General features: G+C 36.2%; 1 protein-coding gene across 11 annotated transcripts in view; it reads left to right on the top strand.

Annotated features, from left to right (window-relative positions):
• ADGRB3 (adhesion G protein-coupled receptor B3) overlaps positions 1-22246 on the top strand; it is a 448905-nt gene that overhangs the window by 222369 nt on the left and 204290 nt on the right. For all 11 annotated transcript variants that reach the window (XM_010405738.3, XM_010405732.3, XM_010405697.3 and 8 more), the window contains 2 exons: positions 3113-3181; positions 7697-7805. In XM_010405738.3, the coding sequence (XP_010404040.1) occupies positions 3113-3181; positions 7697-7805 (178 nt within the window). The remainder of the gene's footprint in view (positions 1-3112; positions 3182-7696; positions 7806-22246) is intronic.

Below are 22246 nucleotides of genomic sequence, written 5' to 3'. Positions count from 1 at the left end.
CTGAAGGAAGGAAATTAAATTAGGAAAATGTAATTGTCCATTCCCAGCTGTAACTGGCATGATCATCAAAATAGCCTGGGCATAAATAAAGGACTTCAAAATTTGGTTCTGACTGTCCCAACATTTTGTATAGTGACCAGTTCAGAAATATGTAAGCCTTGTTATGAAAGAAAGAATCTTGATTCTACAGGGAGGTCCAATGTTTACTGCAATAATACCCTCAGATCCCATCCATAATGCTTCTAAAATTTAGCCTTCACACCTGTCAATCATATTACTAAAGGACAACGTTGTTTCTTTCAGAATTAATGCAATAAACAAGACAGTAGTCAAAGTAGGACAAAGAATTTTAACCCTTCTTCCCCTGTTACATTTTTGAAGTGCATCTCATATCTATTCATTATTGAAGCTGCAAATCCATTTGATCATCTCTGTTTAATTCACAAAGCACTGGTATTACTTTGAAAAATCGCTTTGACACACTGCTACCATAAATGTGGCACCAACCAGGGATAGAAATAGAGAAAAAAAGATCTCAAGCAGAAACATATTCTTGTTACTAAGTTCATATACATAAATTATACTTTATTGGCAAGTGCAAAAATATATATAAGTTATTGCTCATCTTTTGTTTGAGCTTGAGTCTAGGATTATTTATAAACTTTTTCATGCATATTTCTGTCAATTATTGGTAATTTTAATGCTTTTTGTAACTGAAATAAAATTTAACTATCACATAACATTATTAGCAAACCTGTGTAATATATCATCTGCAAGAAACATTTTAAACTCCTGAGTGTTTTTCATGCAATCTACGCGACTCTCTCATAGATCTCATTACACAGACATGGATACTTTTTCAATTAAGGCTTAGACTGCAGGGGAATCAGTGTCTGCAATGTAATGCAAAACTACCTTCGAAAGATCTCTCTAGTATGATAAATGATCCCACACTGAGTTCCATGCTGCTGCAGCTAGACTGCTACTGATGCCTTAATAAATTAAAGTTAAAATTCTGTTCACTGCTTTTCTACAGTATTGCACTGGAAGAGTTGAGAACTACCATGTTTAGAAAACTGTTTCCTCAGGCAAAATCTCCATAAGGCCAGCTCTACCTAGTAGAAGTCTTCACCAAAATTACAATGACCTACAGTAAATGTGATTATAGTGCCATGAAACTGCTTTGACCAGTATAGTTTATTTTCCTTGGGGGACCAGTGAAGATGTACATTTTTTCTAGCTGAAGTTGCATTTACAGAATTGTGATTTGCCAACCTGGTTAAACTGGCAAATCCTTTGAAACAAATACCAAATGTAACTCCTTGCATTGTGCTTTATTTTGCTACTGAATGCCTGAAAGAGATTAAGTGTATTCCAGGTATAGAAGCAGTATGTAACTGTATGTAACTGTATCTACTCTTGTTATCTTCAACTTGGCTGGAAGTTTTTCTTCAGTATCACTGCATATCAGAGCAAGCCATGAGCGCATTTTTCTTTTATGCCCTATCATGAATTCACATCTTGTCCAAATGCTTACTTAAAATTCTCACAGGAGCTTGCTGAGCCATTTTGTTTCTTTTCATGAAGTTTTTTGTGTTACTGAAGCTTATGGGTATTTTGCTACTGACCTCAGTGAGAGAAGAGTTGTGGCCTCAGCAATGAACAGGATTATTTTGTTCAACTTCAGCAAAGTGTCAGTCTAGAATGAATTTAAGTTAAAGAAATTTTTATCCGTGTGGATTTTATAGTTAGCATAGTTAACTTCCTAACAATTAGGCAAAGAGAGATCCTCTTGCTTGTCAAGTGCTTAGTGTTGGGACTAGGTTAGACTGGCAAAATGTTGTTATGCAAAAAACCAGTTTTTCACAAGTTTTCTTCAATTTTGCATCCTAAAATGTTTTAGTTATATAGTTGTGGATCACCTAAAGCATCTGTGGTATCTCAATTTTGAAATTAATTTCTTTTCAAGCATACCCACCATACAGTAAGGTTGGAAGTTTTTTCTGCTCTAATTTCAGTCACTATGCGATTGAGTCCTTTGTACTTTCATTGATAGTGACTTAAAAGTTGATTCTTACTTAAAGCTTATTTAAGTCCTGTTTATGCCCCAAAATGGCTAAAAAGTAAGTGCAGGTGACCATTTATCTGAGTTTCAGCAGGGTCATGTGGTTGGTACTCCAGTTAAAGATTTTCAGAGGCTGTGGGGAACTTAATTGCTCTCTTCAGCTAAGGTTACTGGAAACTACATGTATCTTTTATGAAGGAGCAGATAAATTATAATTGGCAGGCCGTAGACAAAATTGACATTCTGTGCAAAATGTGACACAGAGATGAGAATAGACTGCACAAATTCTTAGCTTTTAAGCATGAAGAAGTTGGGAATACAAATTGCTAGAGAGAGCAGACAAAATTAGAAAGGAAATTTCTCCACAAACATTTGGAGAAATGTGATTTTTTTAAATGCATGATTTGTACCTAACCATCCTGCCTTTTTTTATCCTTATACTTAAATGAATAGAAGAATCAGAAAAAGAAATTAAAAGCTTAAGGTCAAAGAAACAGAAACTACTTATTCCTTTTATGTTGAAACTCGTAAAAGGATCGAGGCAAGTGTGACATACAAAAGTAAGAAGCGTCTGATTTGAAACAGTATTGACCTATGAAGTGCCATTGAATGCCCTATGCATGGTTATTGAGGATCATTTTCATGTTTTGAATAGAAACTAAAGACCCTGTGACTAGTGCTTTCTAAAATGTACTTTGTTTTTTTGCAAAATATTTGGTTGTCTAGTTTCTGGAATGAGAGCAATTTGCAAATAGAACACCATCATACTTAAAAGTTCAGCAAGTTTAAAAGGGTTCTTGTTTTTACAAAGTGGTACTATAGAACCTGATTATATAGCCAAAAATTAAAAATTTACTATAAAATATGTGCCCTCTTCTCAGTCTAATGTATTATTTTGCCATGTCATCTCTTCCACTGATAGAAAATAGGCTGCAGAACTGCGTCTGTAATAGAAAAAGGAAAGGTTTCTTAACATCAGATTAAGGATGTGGTAGTTTACATCTTTGAAATAATTTTACTTAGTCTTTTATTTCATTGATTTTTCAGAACTTCTTTCAAATCATTAGTAATCTCTTAGATGAAGAAAACAAAGAGAAGTGGGAAGATGCGCAACAGGTAAGATTTGACGAAGTTTAATATATGGTTTCAAAAATCAGGTTAAAGATGCACCCTCTTGTAGTTGAAAGGAAATCCTTTCAACTATTTTGGGAAAAAAACGATCCTTTTCAAAAAGGAGCAACTCCAGGACCCACTGGCTAAGTCCTTATATTAGAAGGATAGTATATTCCTTATATTCCTTGAAATTATATTTAGAATATAATTTGATTCACTTGGTAAACAAATTTTTATTAACATTCCATAGGATTATTCACTATGTCTTTGCTTTGGACATTGTAATGAAGTACATACAGAAGCTGAAAAATGCTGCTAATGGCTAGATGCTATGCTGCTTTTGTTAAACAAAACACATCAGACCTCACCTGAAGACCTCATACAACACCAACAAACAACTTACAAAAATGCAAACAGTAGACCTTTCATAGAAGGTTGTATTTAGAGGAATAGTTGTGATCCTCAGGACTGACAAATTTCTGGACTAGGATATGATGATAACGCTTTATAAAATAGGAAAGTCTAGAAAAAATCATGAATGTATGATAAAAGAATAAAATTTTAAAAAAAAACAGATTTTTTTCTTGGATATGAGAATTTTCTACATGTTTGTACCAAGAAATTACTGGACAATGTTAATATTTGTGTTCATGGACATGACTGTAATACTGTCAAATTTATTCATATAAAAATAACAGTAATAATGGGGATGAACATAATTATGTAAAGAGGAAAAATTGTGGAGGTGCTCAAAGGCAGGGAAACATTGCTTTATGAAGAATGGTTAAACAAAGCAAGATATTTCAGTATGGAAAAGAAACAAGTGCACTTATTTGCAATACAAGCTTTTAAAATCAGTAGTGGTTTGGAGAATGTGCTGCAGGAATGCTTAATCTATTAACTTGTGTTTCTTGTAAAATAACTAAAGGACATCAAATAGTGGCAGCTTCAGAATGAATGCAGAAGATACTTACTCTGTGAAAGGCTAGCTTGCAGAACTTCTTGGCACTGAAAGGACAGAAGTTAAAGAGGTAAATAGGCAAATTTATGAAAGAAAATACATGGTTTTGCTTAAGACAGTCTTTTGGCAAAAAAACTGATAAAGGCTGGACAAGACTTTCCAACCAAGTATCACTATGTTCCGGCCCCTTTATACTCTTCCTTAGACATCAGCTTTTTGCCACTGTCAAAGGCAAGAAAACAGCTTACATAGATCTTCGGTATACTGTTGTGCAGTCATTGTGACTGTGTTAAATAGATACTTGAAATTTGTTCACTTTTTGTGTGGTTCTTAATAAATCACAAGGTGTTTAAAGATCTTTGAAGCTATTTACCCTCAGTTCTGTAAGTTCATGTTTGTGATATCACTAAGAAAGGGAAGATCAGGACTTTTCACTACTAATTCAAACCTTGCAGTAGACATATGATGCTGCAGCTGACCCAATACAATTCAGCTGGGAATCATATTTTTTCTTTTGCTGTTTTTCTGTTCCTCTCTGTAAGAGCCAGATACAAAAATAGACGAAGTGTGTCATTTTCTTTAGTGGAGATGGATAGAAGCAGCAAAATCACATATGTGTGGGCAGTTTCCATAAACAACGCCAAGATAAGGAACCTGATATTAAGCAATTGTTTTACCCCACTAATAAACAGACATGTTACCATTCCTATGTTATCAACCTTGTCTTCTACCTCCATCTTGCCTGCTTACCCATGCCATGTCTGCCACCTGACCCTGGAGTTATGGTGATGACAGCACTTCAGAGGAAATTCTAAGAATGTCGAGACAAAGGGGCAACTATAAATCTCCAGTTCCCTCTTTTCGTTGCTGCTGGTAGAAGGAGCAGTGTTGAAAAACAGAGAGGGAACAAGTTATTTCTACTTTTCCATAGCTCCTTCTCTCTGCCTGGTAAATCATTGTCTCACAGACCTAGGTACAGCAGAAACCCCAAGAAACCACCAAGATGAGCTGAACACAGGAGTAGTGGGGCCATAGATTCCGGGTGACAAAGCTAGGGGATTCACTAAATCTTAGACCACTGAGATATGACCCCCCAAAAAAACCCAATGCCTCTGATCTTATTACTGTTCTTGTGCAGCTACATAAGCAGGCTCAAAGAAACTTTGGAAGCAAGTAGCCCTTCATAACAGCTGGAAGGAATGAGCAGGCACTAGTGACTAAAGGTGATTCTGTTTCTGGTTCAGCCACTCAGCTGAATTTTCTCTAATAAAACATTGCAAACCTAGGTGCAGTCTAACCAACCTTTTTTCCAGCTTGCATAGTTTTCTCAAACTCCACAACTACTGTTAGCATAGATCTCTTAGCCTGTTTCTAGATTCTTTGCTGGAAAGAAAATCTTGCTGTCAGCAAATTGCTGACTTTCAATCAAGTATACAGCTGCAATACCTCAGCACATCTGTTTTTCTAGCTTAAATGCCAACAGTTGATAACCATTAATTACAGGTTATATAGCATTCAGATAAGCAGCACTCACTTTAATACTTGCCTTGTTTTAAGAGCTGATGTAAAGCACTGCACACAGGAAGCCATTTCAATCCGCAACAATTAAGTTTATACTGGAGTTTCAAAACACAGGAGCTATTCTGCATATTCTTCATCAAGATCTGCTGGCATCCTTTTGATTAACCAGTACTTCAGATACATAAAAATGCAGAGTACCTGCTCAACTGACTGCTCAACAGTTTATTACTATAAAATTTTATAAGCAAGAACTAGGGTTTAACAAATCTTCTCACTGAAATTTTTCCTTAGTACATAATCTGAGCGTGTGCGCTTTGAATGAGATGGATGAAAAAACCATGCTTACTACCTCAATAATTCATTATTAGAAAAATGGACATTGTCTCCGTCACCTGAAGCTGCATTTGCAATCTGTTAGGATCATAATTGTCACAACAAATTCTTCTTCAAAACAGTACTACTGCCCTACCTTTTATAAAAAGATCCATGTAGAAAAAAAGCACCTATTGAAATTCTCTATCCTGAACCAAACAACTATGGATCTAGACAGATAGAGCAGGATGAAGATGGAGTGCAGCATGCTGGAAGTTCTAGTCTCTATAGGCATTTTTTAGAGTCTGCACTCCCAGTAGTGGAAAGAATGAGTTGAATATTGCTTGTAAAGTGAAATTTGGACATTTCACTGATAGGAAGAAAAAAGAACCATGAACAGGTCATCCATTATTTTTCTACTGCAAGATACTCTTTTACTGGAAACTGTCTTGTTCATAACAGGCAATAAAAACCAAAAAGGATTTTTTGACGTATGTGGTATGAACAGAACTTTTAGTCTTATTAATAACTGTTGCGATCCCTAATGCTGTTTTGTCGATGAATCATTATTGTTAAATATAAAAATAGTAATGTTTTTGTTAGAAGCTTACAGCTTTGCAAATAAATTGTATTTCTTGGAAATGTGTTCTTACCATTTTTAAAGCCAAATTGAGAGGCTACATTAGCAATGGCAAGGCTACTGCAATTTATTTTAGTTTACTGTGTCCAATTCTGGCCTCCTCAGTACAAGACACAAAATAATGGAATAAGCCCAGAAAAATACCATGAAGTTGTTTAGGGGAGGGGATTAGAGCATTTGATATGCAAGGATAGGCTGAAATAGCTGACACTATTCTGCTTGGAAACATGAGGATCCTGGCAATATTAAAAGTTCCTGAAGGGGAGAAGGAGTAAAGAAGACTGAGCCAAGTCTCAGTGGTGTCCAGTGACAGAATAAAAAACAAGGAGAAAAAATTAAAATACAGAAAATGCCATTTATGTATATGAAAAACTGGCTGCGAGAGTGATTGATTGCTAGAACATGTTGCGCAAGCAAGCTCCGGGGTCATCTTCCTCGAGACATTCAGAATCCAACTGGGTGTATTCCTGGGCAACTTGCTAGAGCTGATCTTGCTTTGCACAGAGGGTTGAACAAGATGATCTCCATTGGCCCCTTCCAACCTCAGATATTCTATGATTCTACTGCCCCATATCAGCAATGAAAATAACCAAAAAATAACCAAAAAAGATTAATTTGCTTACATGTTGATTAATGCAACAAAGGTTATCATGCTGGCAAGGCCTAGGTAAGATTTGCATTACTGTTTGTATCAATAGTTCCGAAGTTACTGAAGATGTCTTCAGAGGAAGGAAGAATATTTTAATTAGAGTTATTCTGTAATATGAAGTGCTTTAACCATTAATTAAGGTAACAGCCACTAAGTTTTTGATAAGTGCAGTGATTTAGAGGAAACGTTTTCCACAGTTCCAGTGCCAAGTTGATTTCACACAATTTTATGGGAAGTAGTGTCTGTTTATATGAGGATTTAATAGCAAAATGGTTATTTTACAGTAACAGAAAGTGTTCGGTATTGAAACATGGGAAGAGCTGTTTGACTGTTATGTCTCAATTTTCTTTTGATGGCGTTTGGATTTTATCTGAATTTGCTGCTATAGACATTTCGATATTATAGTTATTGTCATGTCTGACCTTCCTTTGTTAGATCTATCCAGGCTCAGTGGAGTTAATGCAGGTGATTGAAGATTTTATACACATTGTTGGAATGGGAATGATGGACTTTCAGAATTCATACCTAATGACTGGAAATGTAGGTAAGAAATAGAAATTTCTTCTATCAAATTTATGACCTATTGAAAATCAGAAGTTACAAGTATGGACTATAGAGTTGCTGCTTGTATCACAACCCAGATTGGGCTGCTCCTCCTTGTCCACATTATCTGTTGTGTGGTTATCTCCTCTCTGTCTTAGCAAATGCAGAATGGCTTACACATTGGATTTCTTCATAATCATATCTCAAGACCTAAATGCAAAGTTTTAGAATCAAAATTAAGAAAATACTCACCAGAATACTGTGAACTGTAGGTACATCTTAGAGCATTTCCAGAACACAGTGTTTCAAATGTTAATTTATAAAATTGTGCTAATTAAGATAATATTTGTATCCTTAATATCTTAGGAAATCTTTATTTCGTTGTCATTATCTTTTATTATTCCATTCTCCTAAAGAAAAAACAGTCTTTGCACATGTTATGGTGTGATAATAATCAGCAATAATTTAAAAAATATGTATTAGTTGCCAAAATAATTAAAGCCTAGAATTTCTTACATTAGTTTTTCTATGTGTAACAGCTTCAAAATTTTATTCAGATTTATTTTTCAAACTTTGTTTTTGCTACTGGAGACTTTCCAGGGAATATAGTCATATAATAATATACATTGAATATAAAAATGCCTAGCAACTCAATTACATTTATTAGTATCATAAATGAGCTGCAATATTGCAGCATTTTTTTAAAAAAATAACTAAAAAATTAGTTTCAAAAGCTATTCTCTAAGCCTTTTGTCTTTGTTTAGTACCTTTGTTGTTTGATTAACTCTCTATAGCTGCATGTTTGTAGTGCCAGGAATGTATTAGGAAGTTGTATATAAGGAATAAATCCAAAATATGTGTTTGTCTGATAGCAAAACCTCTGGTATCAATACATTTTTTCAGATTTTAAGTTAGCATCCTAATGCACATATATGTCAGTCAGTTCTTCAGCAAGTCATTAGAAATAGTTAGAAAATATGGTCATTTTGAAGTTAGTTGGCAGAGTAAAGCAGGGAAAATGTTGGGTTGTCCCTACTGAATATTTAGCCTGCTGCTCTACAATAATAAATATTTATTATTGTTCTCCCGTTCGTATTGCTGAGTGACAAGACTGTAAACACTAGCCTCTGTAAGGCACAACCTTGTACTGGAGACATGTCAAAGAACTCACCAGAAAGAACTCTGGCAGTCTTAAAATATTTAAAACATTGCAGTAGGATTTTAACCAGTGATTTATTATTTTTGTGATATTGCTGTTTGCACTGTAATACCACTTAAAGCTTCTTCCAATTGTCAGTCCTTCATTATGCTAAATCCTGCACAAGTTTATAAAGAAAAGTATCTTTTTGAAATACTGGTTCCATGACATTTTTATGACAAAATAAAAAGATGAGCTTATTTGAAGAGCACAGTCCATGCTCTTGGCACGTTGTAGTACGCTCTAATCTGTTTCTCCTCTGAAAAATGTGGAAAAAAAATCAAACGGGAAGATGTTTTAAGAAGATGCATTCAAATAATCTGTGTCTCTACATATTCATGGCTTCGCATGGGAAACAGCAACAACTTTCCAATTGAATCAGAAACTGTGCAGTGCACTGGCTGGTTTCGATAACTGCAGAATCTTTACAGTCTTTCTTTTGATTATCTTCCTCTTCCCACATATAAGATATTTTTAGGCACTCAGGAGGTCTGTTCTTAACTATAAAACCATCAAAGGAATAGAAAAAAACTGAGAAATGAATGATGAAAACTGAAAATGAATTTATAGGTGTAATCTGACTACCTAGCTCTGTGCCTTGATATATTGGCATGAGTTTATCCTCCCCATGCTCGGTCAGGCATCAAAAAAGGACAGGGTCACTGCTGTGCAAATCATTGATCAGAATACTTGAGCTCAGGTGACATGCTGAGATGGGGACAGAAGGCTGTTATCAGCAAAGAGTAATTTCTTATTTTCAGTAACAAGGAAGGAATGTATCTGGAATAATTCAATTTTAGTGTAGTTGTCCTCAGGGCATTGTCATAACTGTCTGACTGCCTATGTACTTGGAATTTAGGGAACATTTATGTTGATCTCAACTGAGAAGAATAAACTATGCCATTTTTGACTGGTCAACATTAATTATTCTGTACCAATAAGAGTTTCTAAATGTGTGAGGTCTTATCTATAACTATATTCTTTTAAGTTGGCAAACACAGTTAATGCAGGAAGAAGATACTGTGCATAAACAAGACCCAAATTTTACCTACATTCATCTTTAAACAGAAAAATCCAGTAGTTCATACAATAAAATCATAGAATGGTTTGGGTTAGAAGAGACATTTTCAACTCACTCTGGTTGCTCAAGAGCCCCATCCAGTCTGACCCAGAATGTTTCCAGAGAATTTGTGTCTTCTACTATCTCTCTGGGAAACCTTTTTCAATGTTTAACCCTTATTGTAAAAAACTTTTTCCTTATATCTAGTCTAAATTTCCCTTCTTTGGGTTAAAACCATCACCCCTCGCAACAGGCCGTGCTATAAAGTTTGTTCATCTTCTTTACAGGCCTCCTTTAAATAGTGAAAGGCTGCAATAAGGTTTACCCGAAGCCTTGTCTTGTCCAGGCTGAAGAACCCCAACTGTCTCTCAGCCTCTCTTCATAGCAACAGTGCCCCCCTGATCATTTTTCTGACCCTCATCTGGACCCACTCAAGCAGATTCATGTCCTTCCTGTGCTGGGGCCCCCAGAGCTGGATGCAGCAGTGCAGGTGGGGTCTCACCAGAGTGGAGGGGCAGAATCACCTCCCTGGCCCTGCTGACCATGCTGCTTTGGATGCAGCCCAGGATATAATCGGCCTTCTGGGCTGCAAGCACACATTGCTGAGTCAGGTCCAGCTTTTGATCCCCCAGTATCCCCAAGTCCTTCTCTTCAGGACTGCTCTCAATCAGTTCATCCCCTCAGCCTGCATTGATGCCAGGGGTTGGGCACAACCCAGGTGCAGCACCTTGCACTTGGGCTCTTGAGGTTCCCATGGGCCCAGTTCTTGAGCTTGTCCAGGTCGCTCTGGATGACATCCCGTCGTTCAGGTTTGTCAACCACACCACTCAGCTGGGTGTCCTCTACAGACTTGCTGAGGGTGCATCAGTGATCCCTCATCATTGATGAAGATATTAAACAGTATTTGTCCCAGCGCGAGCTCCTGAGGGACACCACTTGTCATCAGTGCCCATCAAGATACTGAGCCATGAACCACTGCCCTCTGGATGTGACCAAACAAATTCTAATCCACCGAAGAGTCCCCCCAAAACATCCTTATCTCTCCAATTTAGAGAGAAGGATGTTGTTGAGACCATGTCAAAGGTTTTACAGAAGTCCAGAGGACATCCTTTGCTTTTCCTTTGTTCACAGATGCAGTCACTCCATCACAGAAGACCACTAGGTTGGTTAGGCCCAAGGTGAAGCTGTGTTTCTTTAATCATCTCCCTGCCCTCCATTTGCCTTAGAATAGTTTCTGTGGGGTTTCCAGGCACAGATGTGATGCTGACCGGGGTCCTATTTAATCAGTAGTTATTTACCATAAAATTTACCATAAAATATTCTCTCAGCACCTTTACATACTTTAAATGCTTTTTGCTGTGTTTTCATTTTCTAATCACTTTAAAGTTCAGAAAAATTGTTCTAAATATGAACTAAATATGAGCTAAATGTGAACTGCTTCTTGTCAGAGGAAAAAATCCAGTTTTGTTGCAAATTTCACAGTAATGCACTGAGTTCTTGGTTTCCTTCTACTAATTTCAGTTTACAAATTCATTGCTAATTGAATGACATTTCTTACTGAATAGTAGTGGATATAAAATTTGAACACCTAATTGTGTTTCACAGATATGCTAATCCCCTGAGATCCTCCACAGAGAGGATTTTATTTTCTCTTTCTCTCAAGACACAGAAACAAGTAGCTGTGGCTTAAAAGTTTACTACACAATAGCCATGCTCCAATGACTCTCCATTGCACATCCTCAATTCATGACAAATGGGAAGTGATGAAAGGTACATTAACTATATGAAACTATATGACTATCATAAGCCACATTATAATACTTTTGCAAATAGCTAAGACCAAAAGGACAGTTGCCATGCCCCTGTTAAACTTTTTATTGTGATGGCTTTTAATGCAAATTTTTCATTTCTTCTGAACAAAACATCAAAGACTGGTTTCAAATCCAGATGATCCAATATCTGTACTTTATTGGGTTAGTGAGGCAGCTCAGTCAATTCAAATGCATTTCCATTAAAGAAAGGTCCATCTCCTCTTAGCTTTCCTCTCAAGGATAGAGAATATACTATGAAAAACTTAACAAATGTAAAAGCAACAATTTGCTTTAATCATGCATGGTGGGGACAGATGGTATTTCTTTTATCCTTGAACTCTGTATTATATTCCTTTAAGAAATGATTAAGTGGAATAAAAGCCTCTGATATGAGGTAGAAGCCTCCTTCCCCATCCTGCTCTTCTTCTTCTTCCACCTCCTCCTCCTCCGGACCAGCTGAGCAGGCACAGGAAAATGACAGTGTGAACAAACAGAAGCTTTTGCAACCACTCAGAGTCCCTGAATTCGCTGAAAGCACAGACCCACCTGCAAGGATACAAGATGGAGTGGGACAAAAGCTTTTAAACCATGTTACCATTCTCTGTTAACCAATAGCTTTCAATTTTGTCAGTTTTAAAGATGAGTTCCTGATTTTAGATTAAAGAATTAATCTTGACTTTTAATAGCGTTTTTTTTTTTTTGAGCACTAAAAGACTGAGCAGATCATCTCAGTGCTTTGGCTGATTTGTGCTCTCATCACAGTAAACCATTAAAAATTTTGAAGATATGTAATCAAAGGTGGGTGAACTGCTATTAAAAAATATTCAACTTTTAACTTTAAAAAAAATTCTAACTGGAAGATTGGAATGCCATAGGCATAACTGTCTTTAAAGGTAGAGGTGGAATGTGGAACTGGAAATAAGGAGCAGTATTAGGAGATACGTATTTCTATGGCAGATTCGGATTCTTTTGTAAAGGAAAATTTTCCTGGTGTTGTCAAATACATTTCCTTAAGAGCAACAGCTAAAAAAAAAAGGTTAAAGGACATTCTATTTTCAAAATTCAAGCTTACAGATCTAAGACTATATTAATGAAAAAACAAATAACCTTGAAGTGCAATATGTTGTCATGGATGTTATCTAGAACTGAAAGGAAAAAACAAACAAGAATTTTCAGCATGCAAAAAGCCACTTTTTTTTAATGTTAATTTTATGAATACTGATGTTTGAATGATCAGTAGTTTTATAAAATGTGCAGATATCACAAAGTTACTTAGACTAATCAAAGGCAGGAAAGATTGAAGATCTCCAGGAGGTACAACAAAATGAAAAGGAGAGGATATCCACTGGCAGATTAAATTCAGTTTTCACAGAGCATGTAAGAGGAAGTAGTTCAAGCCATTCAGAGAAAAGAGCAGCATTAGTGTGCAAAATGAGCAGTCTAAAGAAAATACAGAATTTTTTTTAAATTTTCAGTAGCTATCACAGCCAACAACACTCTTTTCAATTGAAAATTGTATGGTTTGGATTCATTTTACTTACTTTAAGCATCACAAAATTTGCCAAAGTCACCCTAAGCTTCCTTTAAAATCAAGGGACAGTACTGCTCAGGAGAGCAACTCATATCATCTCAGACATCTAAAATAAGGGCATGGGTTGCCTTGTGGAAGTTCTGCCACTGGCTGTAAAGGCAGCATGGTGACTAGCTCACGTTTCAGTGATTCATGTCATCTAAACCAAAGAGGAGTGCTTTTTTGTGAGTCAATAAAACCTGTGAACACAGAGAGGTTCAAAAGTGCATGATCAAAAGAACAAAACAAAATAATAAAAAATAAAGAATAATAATAAAAAATCAGACTGAGAAGTGGAATTATTAGAACAGATGTTTGAGAACAGATTGTTAAAAGGGACTACATGTACACAACTGAAAAGTGAATACAAAGTGAAACTAGGCTGACATCTCTGTTTAATCTTGCTCACAGGAAAAAATGAAGATTCCTAACTTTACTGTAGAACATTTAATTTTGAGTAAGCATGAGACCAAGGTCCTACAAGGAACAAAATAGAAACAAGTAGATGTACTTCTACATGGTAAATGGAGCTAGCTATGATATTCTTTGAAAAAATGAAGAGGTGTACACCATATTTCCATGCATAAATCAACTTTTAGTTCACAGTCTGTTATCTCTCTACTTAAAAATGGCTGCTGTGACACTGGTACTCCGATGAGTAATCTGATTCAGTATAGTAATTAACACTTCATTTCAAACTTGAAACTGAGCTGCTTACATAAGTTTTATAAACATTGGCAGAGAACAAAGTCTGATTTCTGCCTTCACAGACAGTCTAGGATGCCATATGGCAGAAAATGTTTTGAAAGTGTCCATTGTCTCCTATCTTTGCATATTTTATTGTTACACCTTCAATCTCCCATTCTATGCTCATGTCCATGAAATTTAAAAAAAACACTAAATAATCCTGCAGGAATATAGAGTGTATCTTAAAATTTTCCAGTCCTAGCTAGAGACACTGAGAAACGTTTGTGACCAAGGGAGCTTTAAGAAAATGTACTCTAGCTACAAGACATGAGCAATGGTACACATGCTGAGCTTTGGGAATGCTAGAAAATAAGCAAGCTGGATTCCTGTCTGTTATTGTGGGTTCATTCACCTAATCCCAGGGTAAGACTTTTACATCTTGTAAATTGTAAATCCTGGTTATACTTTCTAGAAACTTCTCCAAATTATATGGTTTGTTTACTTGTCTGAATGGCATCTGCCTTAGTCTGCTTATCTTTTTTGTATTAGAATTAGTGATGTGTGTCTTCAATGTAGCACTCGAGATCCTCTGACTCATATATCACAAATGTCATACTGGACCAAAATATACCAAGACTGAATTTATTTAAACCTTTGAAAGGGTCTTTTTTCTAATATATTAAAGAAAACAGAAAAAAAGGCAGGGCCTTGATATTAACTTTACAAAGGTATAAAGAAAATGTCTAAAATTTTCAGTCAGGAAACAAGTATTTCAATAAATTTATACACAGATATTCAGAATTCCTATGTAATAAAATTACTTCTTGTTCTGAGTCTGTGTAGTGCTAAAGCACAGTGTGAATTTTAAAGCAGGCATTTATAGTTAATAAAAGTTCAGCTGCTAATATTTCAACATTTTCTCCTAATAGAAAGGAAATTGCACCTACGAGACAAATAAAAATTCATATCCTGTAGAGTGGCCCCAAAAAGCCATTTGGATTTCTTTCCTGTTTCCATCAAGTCATTCCAGAGTACACCATGTTTTCACAAAGGAAAATTTTGCCTTTAAGCCACTTTGTGAATTGCACTTGCTGCTTTAAGAAGGTGAACAGGAATCACTCCTTGTAGTGTGTCATACTTCATGTGTAAATACCTCTGTAATGATTAATATAATTATGGGTGGTTTTTGTCAGGAACAAATTCTCACAAGGGAAAAATAAAGTGCAACTTGCATGGTTCTGCAATGAAAGACATCCCTAATAGATATAGAAGCACAAGTCCTCTTTAATTCATGTAACATTTATATTCTCTTTTGAATAACTAATAAGCTACAAACCAAAGTAATCAAAAATTAGGTAAAAATGTTTTCTTATATTTTATTACATAAGTTTTCTACATAGACTTTTGCCTGTTTCCATTTCATCTCAAAACATCCCAAAAGAGCCAGCGTCCATCGTCTTCCCATTTCAGGCTAGGATCTAGCTTTTATGACTGTGTTTATAAACATGAATCAAAAAGTACAAAGTGCAGGCTTCAGAACGTTCCTACACCTGTCCACACTCTTAAATTCGTGGCACCTACCCAAACATTGTCAAAGAATCATTCAGGGAATAGTCCAGGTGAGGAAACAGTCCTCACAGGCAGATTTAATGCTTTTCTCCTTGTCCTGTGGTGCACAGTTGGTCACAGTCTTGTTCTTGGATTGCAAACATGGTGGTCAGAGAAATTCTACGTTTTGTCTTCTGCCACATATTCTTTTTATGCATGACTTTGTCTCCTGTTTCTCATCCTCTTTCTTTCACACTCAGATGTAGCCCTTCAGTCTTTCCTGACCCAAAGCTGTATGCTGTTGGTTGAGCAGATGCTCTACTTATGTGAAAGGGCACACCTATCACATTTTTTTCTTCAGTTCTCAAAAATTCCTTCAAGTCCTAAGATTTACAAACTCTCAGTATCACTTTCCTGTTTCCATATTCTTTACTTGCTTAAACCATAGGTAATAATCTGTAGCTAAAGGCTTCCAGAAGAAAAAAAATGGGTAAAAGAATAGGGAAACTACAGAGGTCAATTGCAATTTTTTCATACTCTTACATACTTCTGCTCCATATATATATTCATATCATTTCCTTTGCAGCAGTCTCAGCAATTCCTTGATCAGATCAATATGTTGGCTTTCAAGCTTTCTCCACTGATTAAAGGGGAAAGACTTCATGCACGCTTTGAAGGTCTAGCTCATTGCAGCATCTGACTTAATGCCTGAAGTAAATGCTCAAGAGCTCATATTTCTTTCTCAATATGAAATAAGCTTATTAAATGATTCATGTTCCCTGAACACTTGCTGTGAACAGTTCTTGAAAGAGTAATTTTTTCTCTCTTTTCTAAACCTGCACACTCAATGATCCTGAGAAAATACAACTCTCCATTACTTAAGATTAAAAATTCCAAATACCAAGGAAATGTCCATATGAATCTTTATCAAACAGTCTTCACAAATTTGGATTAAAACCTAACTTTTTTCCCTAGCTATACTCTTAGTAATAGTCATAATTCCATAGTTAGTTTTATGTATACAATTTATTAAGTAACCTTAAAAATAGAGCTAAGTAAACTAACCATTCAGTATTTTTAAATGGGTGCTATAGGAAACTTGAGTAATCAAAAGTGTTTCCCTTCTCTACCTTATACTAAGTGGAGTAAAATATTCTGAAGAAATGGAAGCTATAAAAAATGCAGACATCCAGGCTCTTGTCTCATTACAAAAAAAATGCCTCCAACTGAAAAAGAAAGTAATATCTACAGCCCATTTGTGGAAATTTCTCTTTACAGTATTTATGTATCTCATATTCTTGTATAATTTCTAAATTCCTACCTCTATAAACTCCTTTCTGAATCATTCAGGTTTTTCAAATGAGCAATTAAAAGCTTTTGTTTTCTAAAGGAATCAACTTTTATGACAGGCCATTTATCGTCCCTGAAAGAGTTACCACAAGAGTGTCCAGCCATCATTGGGTACTACATCAGCTTGAGATGGAGTGGCTAAGTACTGCAAATAGCAAAGTTCACCCCCAGTTCTAATGATTTCTACAGCATTTTGTTACTCACTCTCTACTGAAAATGAAAGAAGGAAAATTAAATGGAATTAAAGTAAACCCCTACAAATTATAATTTAGTTAAAATAGGAATAAAGCCAGCTATTAGCTCTGCGCTGTGTCAGAAACAGGTCTATTACCCAAAGCTCCATTTAAAGAGGGAGTTAACATGGTTTATGCCAAGCCAAAGTTCTTTTTTGTTTTCTGGCCTTTCGAGAGTAGGGAAAGAAAAAACACGAAAAAACAAAAAAAAACAAATAAACAATAAAACAACAACCCCCCCCCCCCAAAAAAAATCTTAAACCCCCCCAATAGAAACAGTAACAACAAAAAAAATCTAAAGAAGGTAAAAAAACCAACCAACTCACCAACCAAACAAACAATAAAACAAACAGAAAGGGGAGATGAAGAACTTCATTTCACAATATTACACAAATCAACCTGCTGTATTGAAAAAGTATTATTTCCTTGGTGGTGACTGTAGATTTTAATTCCAAATAGTGGTAAAGATCTGCCTTTTTCAAACTGCATAGCCTGAAGGTAACATAACAATTGAGCTAACAAACTGGATAGAAATATTTCACTTTTCAAGTCAGTTTCATGAGGGTGTTAGTGGACTAATAATATCAGTATTTTTATGATAATAATTATTTTGGCAGTGAGACTGTAAGAAATGAGGTCAAGCTTCAAAGCCATGTAAACATATGCAGTTATAATTCTGAGTAATTGTGTTTCTGTAAATGTAATTTTTTTATTTCTTTTTTTAATATGGAGAGTTGGACTTCAGTATATAAACCAAAGATATTACATTTATCTCTGCCATTCTGTTAAGATCAGACTGTATAATGCCAACAGAGCTAAGAGATCAGTTCAAAACATCCCAAAGGGTCCATGTACTGGGTGGGCTAAAATCACGAACAGGGCCTGAAAGTTCTAAAGTATACTTTGTACCTTGTGATTTCTGAACCTGTAAGTTCACCCATTTCATGGTGTAAATTTTTCTTTCCCTTGACTTTAGGTATGAGTTTTAGGACCCCATTTGCTGCTCTGTCTGAAGGCAGAGATAAAAAATCTTTGATAAGATTTGTGATAAAAACCAGAGGTTCGTTCTGCTACAGATGAATGTACCTTATTTGGTTTGCTTTTTTCCGTGCTCTAAGTCTCCATTACAGTGGGAAGGAGACAGAGAAAGAACTTTTCCTCACTCAAAATATATGGTACAGCTCTGTGGCCTGCAGTGTTTGAATGACACTAGGTGCATGCACAAATACTTAAATCACCCTGCAGTGGTGCCAAATAGCTTGATATTGTTGTGATTGTTTTTCTTTTTTCTTTTTTTTTTGTTTAAATAAACACTCTACAATCATGTAGACATGTAACCAGCTCTAGGCACCATTATTCTGTAAATCTTCTATTAATATAGTTTGGGAAATGGTCTTCTAAAAAAGATATTTGATCTCATTGCTTGAATGGTTTTTCATATATTCTGTGGTTCAATGCTTATGCTGTTATTTAATGACTTATTTTTTGGAATTTTTTTCTAACATATAAGATGTTCTACTTTGGTCACCAGTTGCTTTAATTAACAGTAGGGTTAGCTCTATGTTGTTTCTTGTAACACATTGCTATTAAAATCTTATGGCCGCATGCTATCTCCTGTTACTCAGTAGTCAAGTATTTTGAAATGAGAGAGATTTCAAGAACACTTATGGGAAAATAGTATATAGGTACAGTCACTTCTCCAGAAAATCCTATCTCTGGTCCTGTTGTAGAGGAACGTAACTAGAATGTGAGCTGATATCAAAGGCAAATACTTGGAAACCTATCCATATGTGTATGAATTGTGCCCCTTGGTGAAACGTATTTCTTCCCTATATTGGCACCAAAAACTCATCTCCAGTAAAGTAGAGGAATGAAAAGAGACTGGCCTTCCCAAGGGGGTGAAACTGTGGGACAGTCATCAGGATGATTGGATCTTCAGGGACTGGCAGGCAGGCAGGCTGCTGCATCTGCACACACAAGACTTCTGTTTGTGAGAGAAACATTCATCAAAAATATAGCAAGCTTATCCCCTCCTTTCTCATTTTAACCTCAAGAGGATAGAATATGTTCATAATGATTAAAGGGAATGTCTCGTTTTGCCATTAGGTATCTTAGATTGTTCATTGCAGAAACACGGAATGAATGCTTTTAATGCTCATTTAGTTTTGAAAATTGCATCACTATCTAGGCAATGAAAAAAATGGTCTCCATTCACAGTCAACAATGCACAAAGAAAAGTTAATTTCTGCAAAATTAATGTCATTTAACTTTGCCAAATTGAACTTATACCTGTTTCTTGGATGAATAGTTCCACTGCTGGAAGACATGGCTGGTGATTTTATACTGCATCATCTATTTTACATTTGTGGTTGTACTTAGAAATAATTTGCAGAAGTTAAAATTATAGATACCCAAAACTCTCCTAAAGCTAAGTCATAGAGACTGCATATCAATAGGGCAAGACATTCAAATATGAGACTACTTCTTCTACTTAGAAATAGTATTCAACAGCAAAGCTCAGAGGATTTTTAAGTGTTTATGTATATACTGGTTTTAATTTTCTTTGACAAGATATTAGATGGAGTTTGCTGACTACATATTGGTTCTTTGAATGTACTTAGAGAATGTATTTAAGAATTCTCTTTTAAAGCTGGGAAAATGGGTAGGCAAGTAAGTGTGTAAGAATCTGGTAATTCTTTTTTCTTGTAGGCTTTTGTTAGAATATTTTCTTCTGTTCATATTTTTGTTATTCTTTAAATTCTCTAACAGCACATTTACTCATAAGCTTTTTAATACATGGTTTAAGGGAGTGTCTGTCTAGAGACCCGCATGCACATTTTAATGACTTTTTTCCCTATAGATATAATTTCTATTGATACCACTAGTGGCTGTATCCAAATTTTTACCTGTCACTCAGCATTCTCTATGTTCACATTAATCTGCACATTAATCTGCACTGTCAGTGGTTTTAGAAAGGTTTAAAGTCTCTCCTAGCTATATCTGGGTGTGAAATGAGATTGGTCAACCTGCACCTTTTTTCTTTTTTTTTTTTCTTTTTTCTTTTATTTAGAGTTTCACTGAAATATAGCTAAACCTTCCCATTAAAAAATCTTAAATAAAGTTATGTTACCTCACAACTGTGTTAGACAATTATCACAGGCTGGCTGACAAGCTAGAAATTTTTAAATTGCCGAAATACTGTTTTGTTTCTTTGCAGCATTTGAACCTCTTGGTGGTACAAAACATTAAGACTTAGTATTTATATTGCTATCTTAATCTTTCATGTTGAAATAGTTTCATTTAGTAGAAGTATATAAACAGGTAGAATTTTTTCATTCAGATCCAGTCTATAATATATTCAAGTTTGGACTAAAGAAGAAAATGATTCTGTAGTTGGTGGCTAGGGTTTTCCCAGGAATGTGAGAAAAACAAAGTCAAGTTACTATTCAAGTGAGCTTTCTTTGTCCTCAGTTTAATCATTTAGACCCATGTTGAACTGATCTGTTTTAGAAGGAGTGAAAAAGTGAAAGAAGGTATGATACAAAACATTGCATAAACATAAGCTAAATGTGTAGTGCATCATTATAAAAAAGGCCAAGGATTTACTTATTAAAACATACTTGCAGATTTTATTTAAAGGCTTCCATCTCCCTCTTATCCTATCCTGTGTATAATTCTCAGTATTTTATACCTCTGTTGAATAATAAAACTTGTTTATTCTTATTAATGTGCTTAAATAAGCTGTTTCACTTTACTGATTTACTTCTTTTGTCACTTCTACTAAGTTCTCATCAGCTCTATTTTTAGTGTTTATAGAACCAAAGAAATGTTAATGTTGGAAAAGACTTGTAGGATCATTGAGTCCAGCCATTAACATAACACCACTGTGTTCACCACTAAACTATGTCTTTAGGAGCCACATCTACACATCATTAAATAACTCCAGGGATGGGGATTCCACCACTCCCCTAGGCAGAATGTTCCAGTGCTTCAGAACCCTTTCATTCAGGAAAATTTTCCTAATATCTAACCTAAATCTCCCCTGGCATAACTTGAGGCTGTCTCCTCTTGTCTTATAACTTGTTACTTAAGAGATGATAATGAGCCCCACGTGGCTACCAGCCTCCTTTTGGGCAGTTGTAAAGAGTGATAAGATCCCCCCTGAGCCTCCTTTTCTCCAGGCTGAACAACCGCAGCTCCCTCAGCTGCTCCTCATCAGACTTCTGCTCCTGACCCTTCACCAGTTCCATTGTCCTTCTCTGGACTCCCTCCAGCGCCTCAATGTCCTTCCTGCAGTGACAGACCCAGAAATGGACACAGGATTTGAGGCATGGCCTCACCAGTGCCGAGTACAGAGGGACAATCATTAACCTGGTCCTGCTGGCCACACTACTGCTGATACAGGCCAGGTGCCATTGGCCTTCTTGGCTACCTGGGCACGTGCTGGCTCATGTTCAGCCTGCTATTGACCAGCACCCCCAGGTCCTTTTCCATCGGGTAGCTTTCCAGGCACTCTTTCCCCAGCCTGCAGCACTGCATGGAGTTGTTGTGACCCATGTACAGGACCTGGCACTTTGTCTTATTGAACCTCATACCATTTTAATTGGCCCATCAGTCCAGATTGTCCAGATCCCTCTGCAGAGCCTTCCTACTCTCCAGCTTCCGACATGCACACCCAACTTGGTATCATCTGCAAAGTGGCTGAAGGTGTACTCAATCCCCTCACCCAGATCATGGATAAAGACATTAAACCAGACTGGCCCCAATGCTGAGCACTGGGGAACCCCACCAGTGACCATCTGTCAGCTGGATGTGTCTCCATTCACCACCACTCTCTGGGCCTGGCCACCCAGACAGTTCTTAACCCATAGAAGAGTACCCCTGTCCCAGCCATGGGCTGCCAGCTTCTCCAGGAGAATGCTGAGGGTGACAGTGCCAAAGGCTTTATTAAAGTCTAGGTAGACGACATCCACAGCCTTTCCCTC

This window comes from Corvus cornix, chromosome 3 (assembly GCF_000738735.6).
Source record: "Corvus cornix cornix isolate S_Up_H32 chromosome 3, ASM73873v5, whole genome shotgun sequence".
Taxonomy (NCBI): Eukaryota; Metazoa; Chordata; class Aves; order Passeriformes; family Corvidae; genus Corvus; species Corvus cornix.
This window is presented reverse-complemented; position numbering and strand designations above follow the sequence as displayed.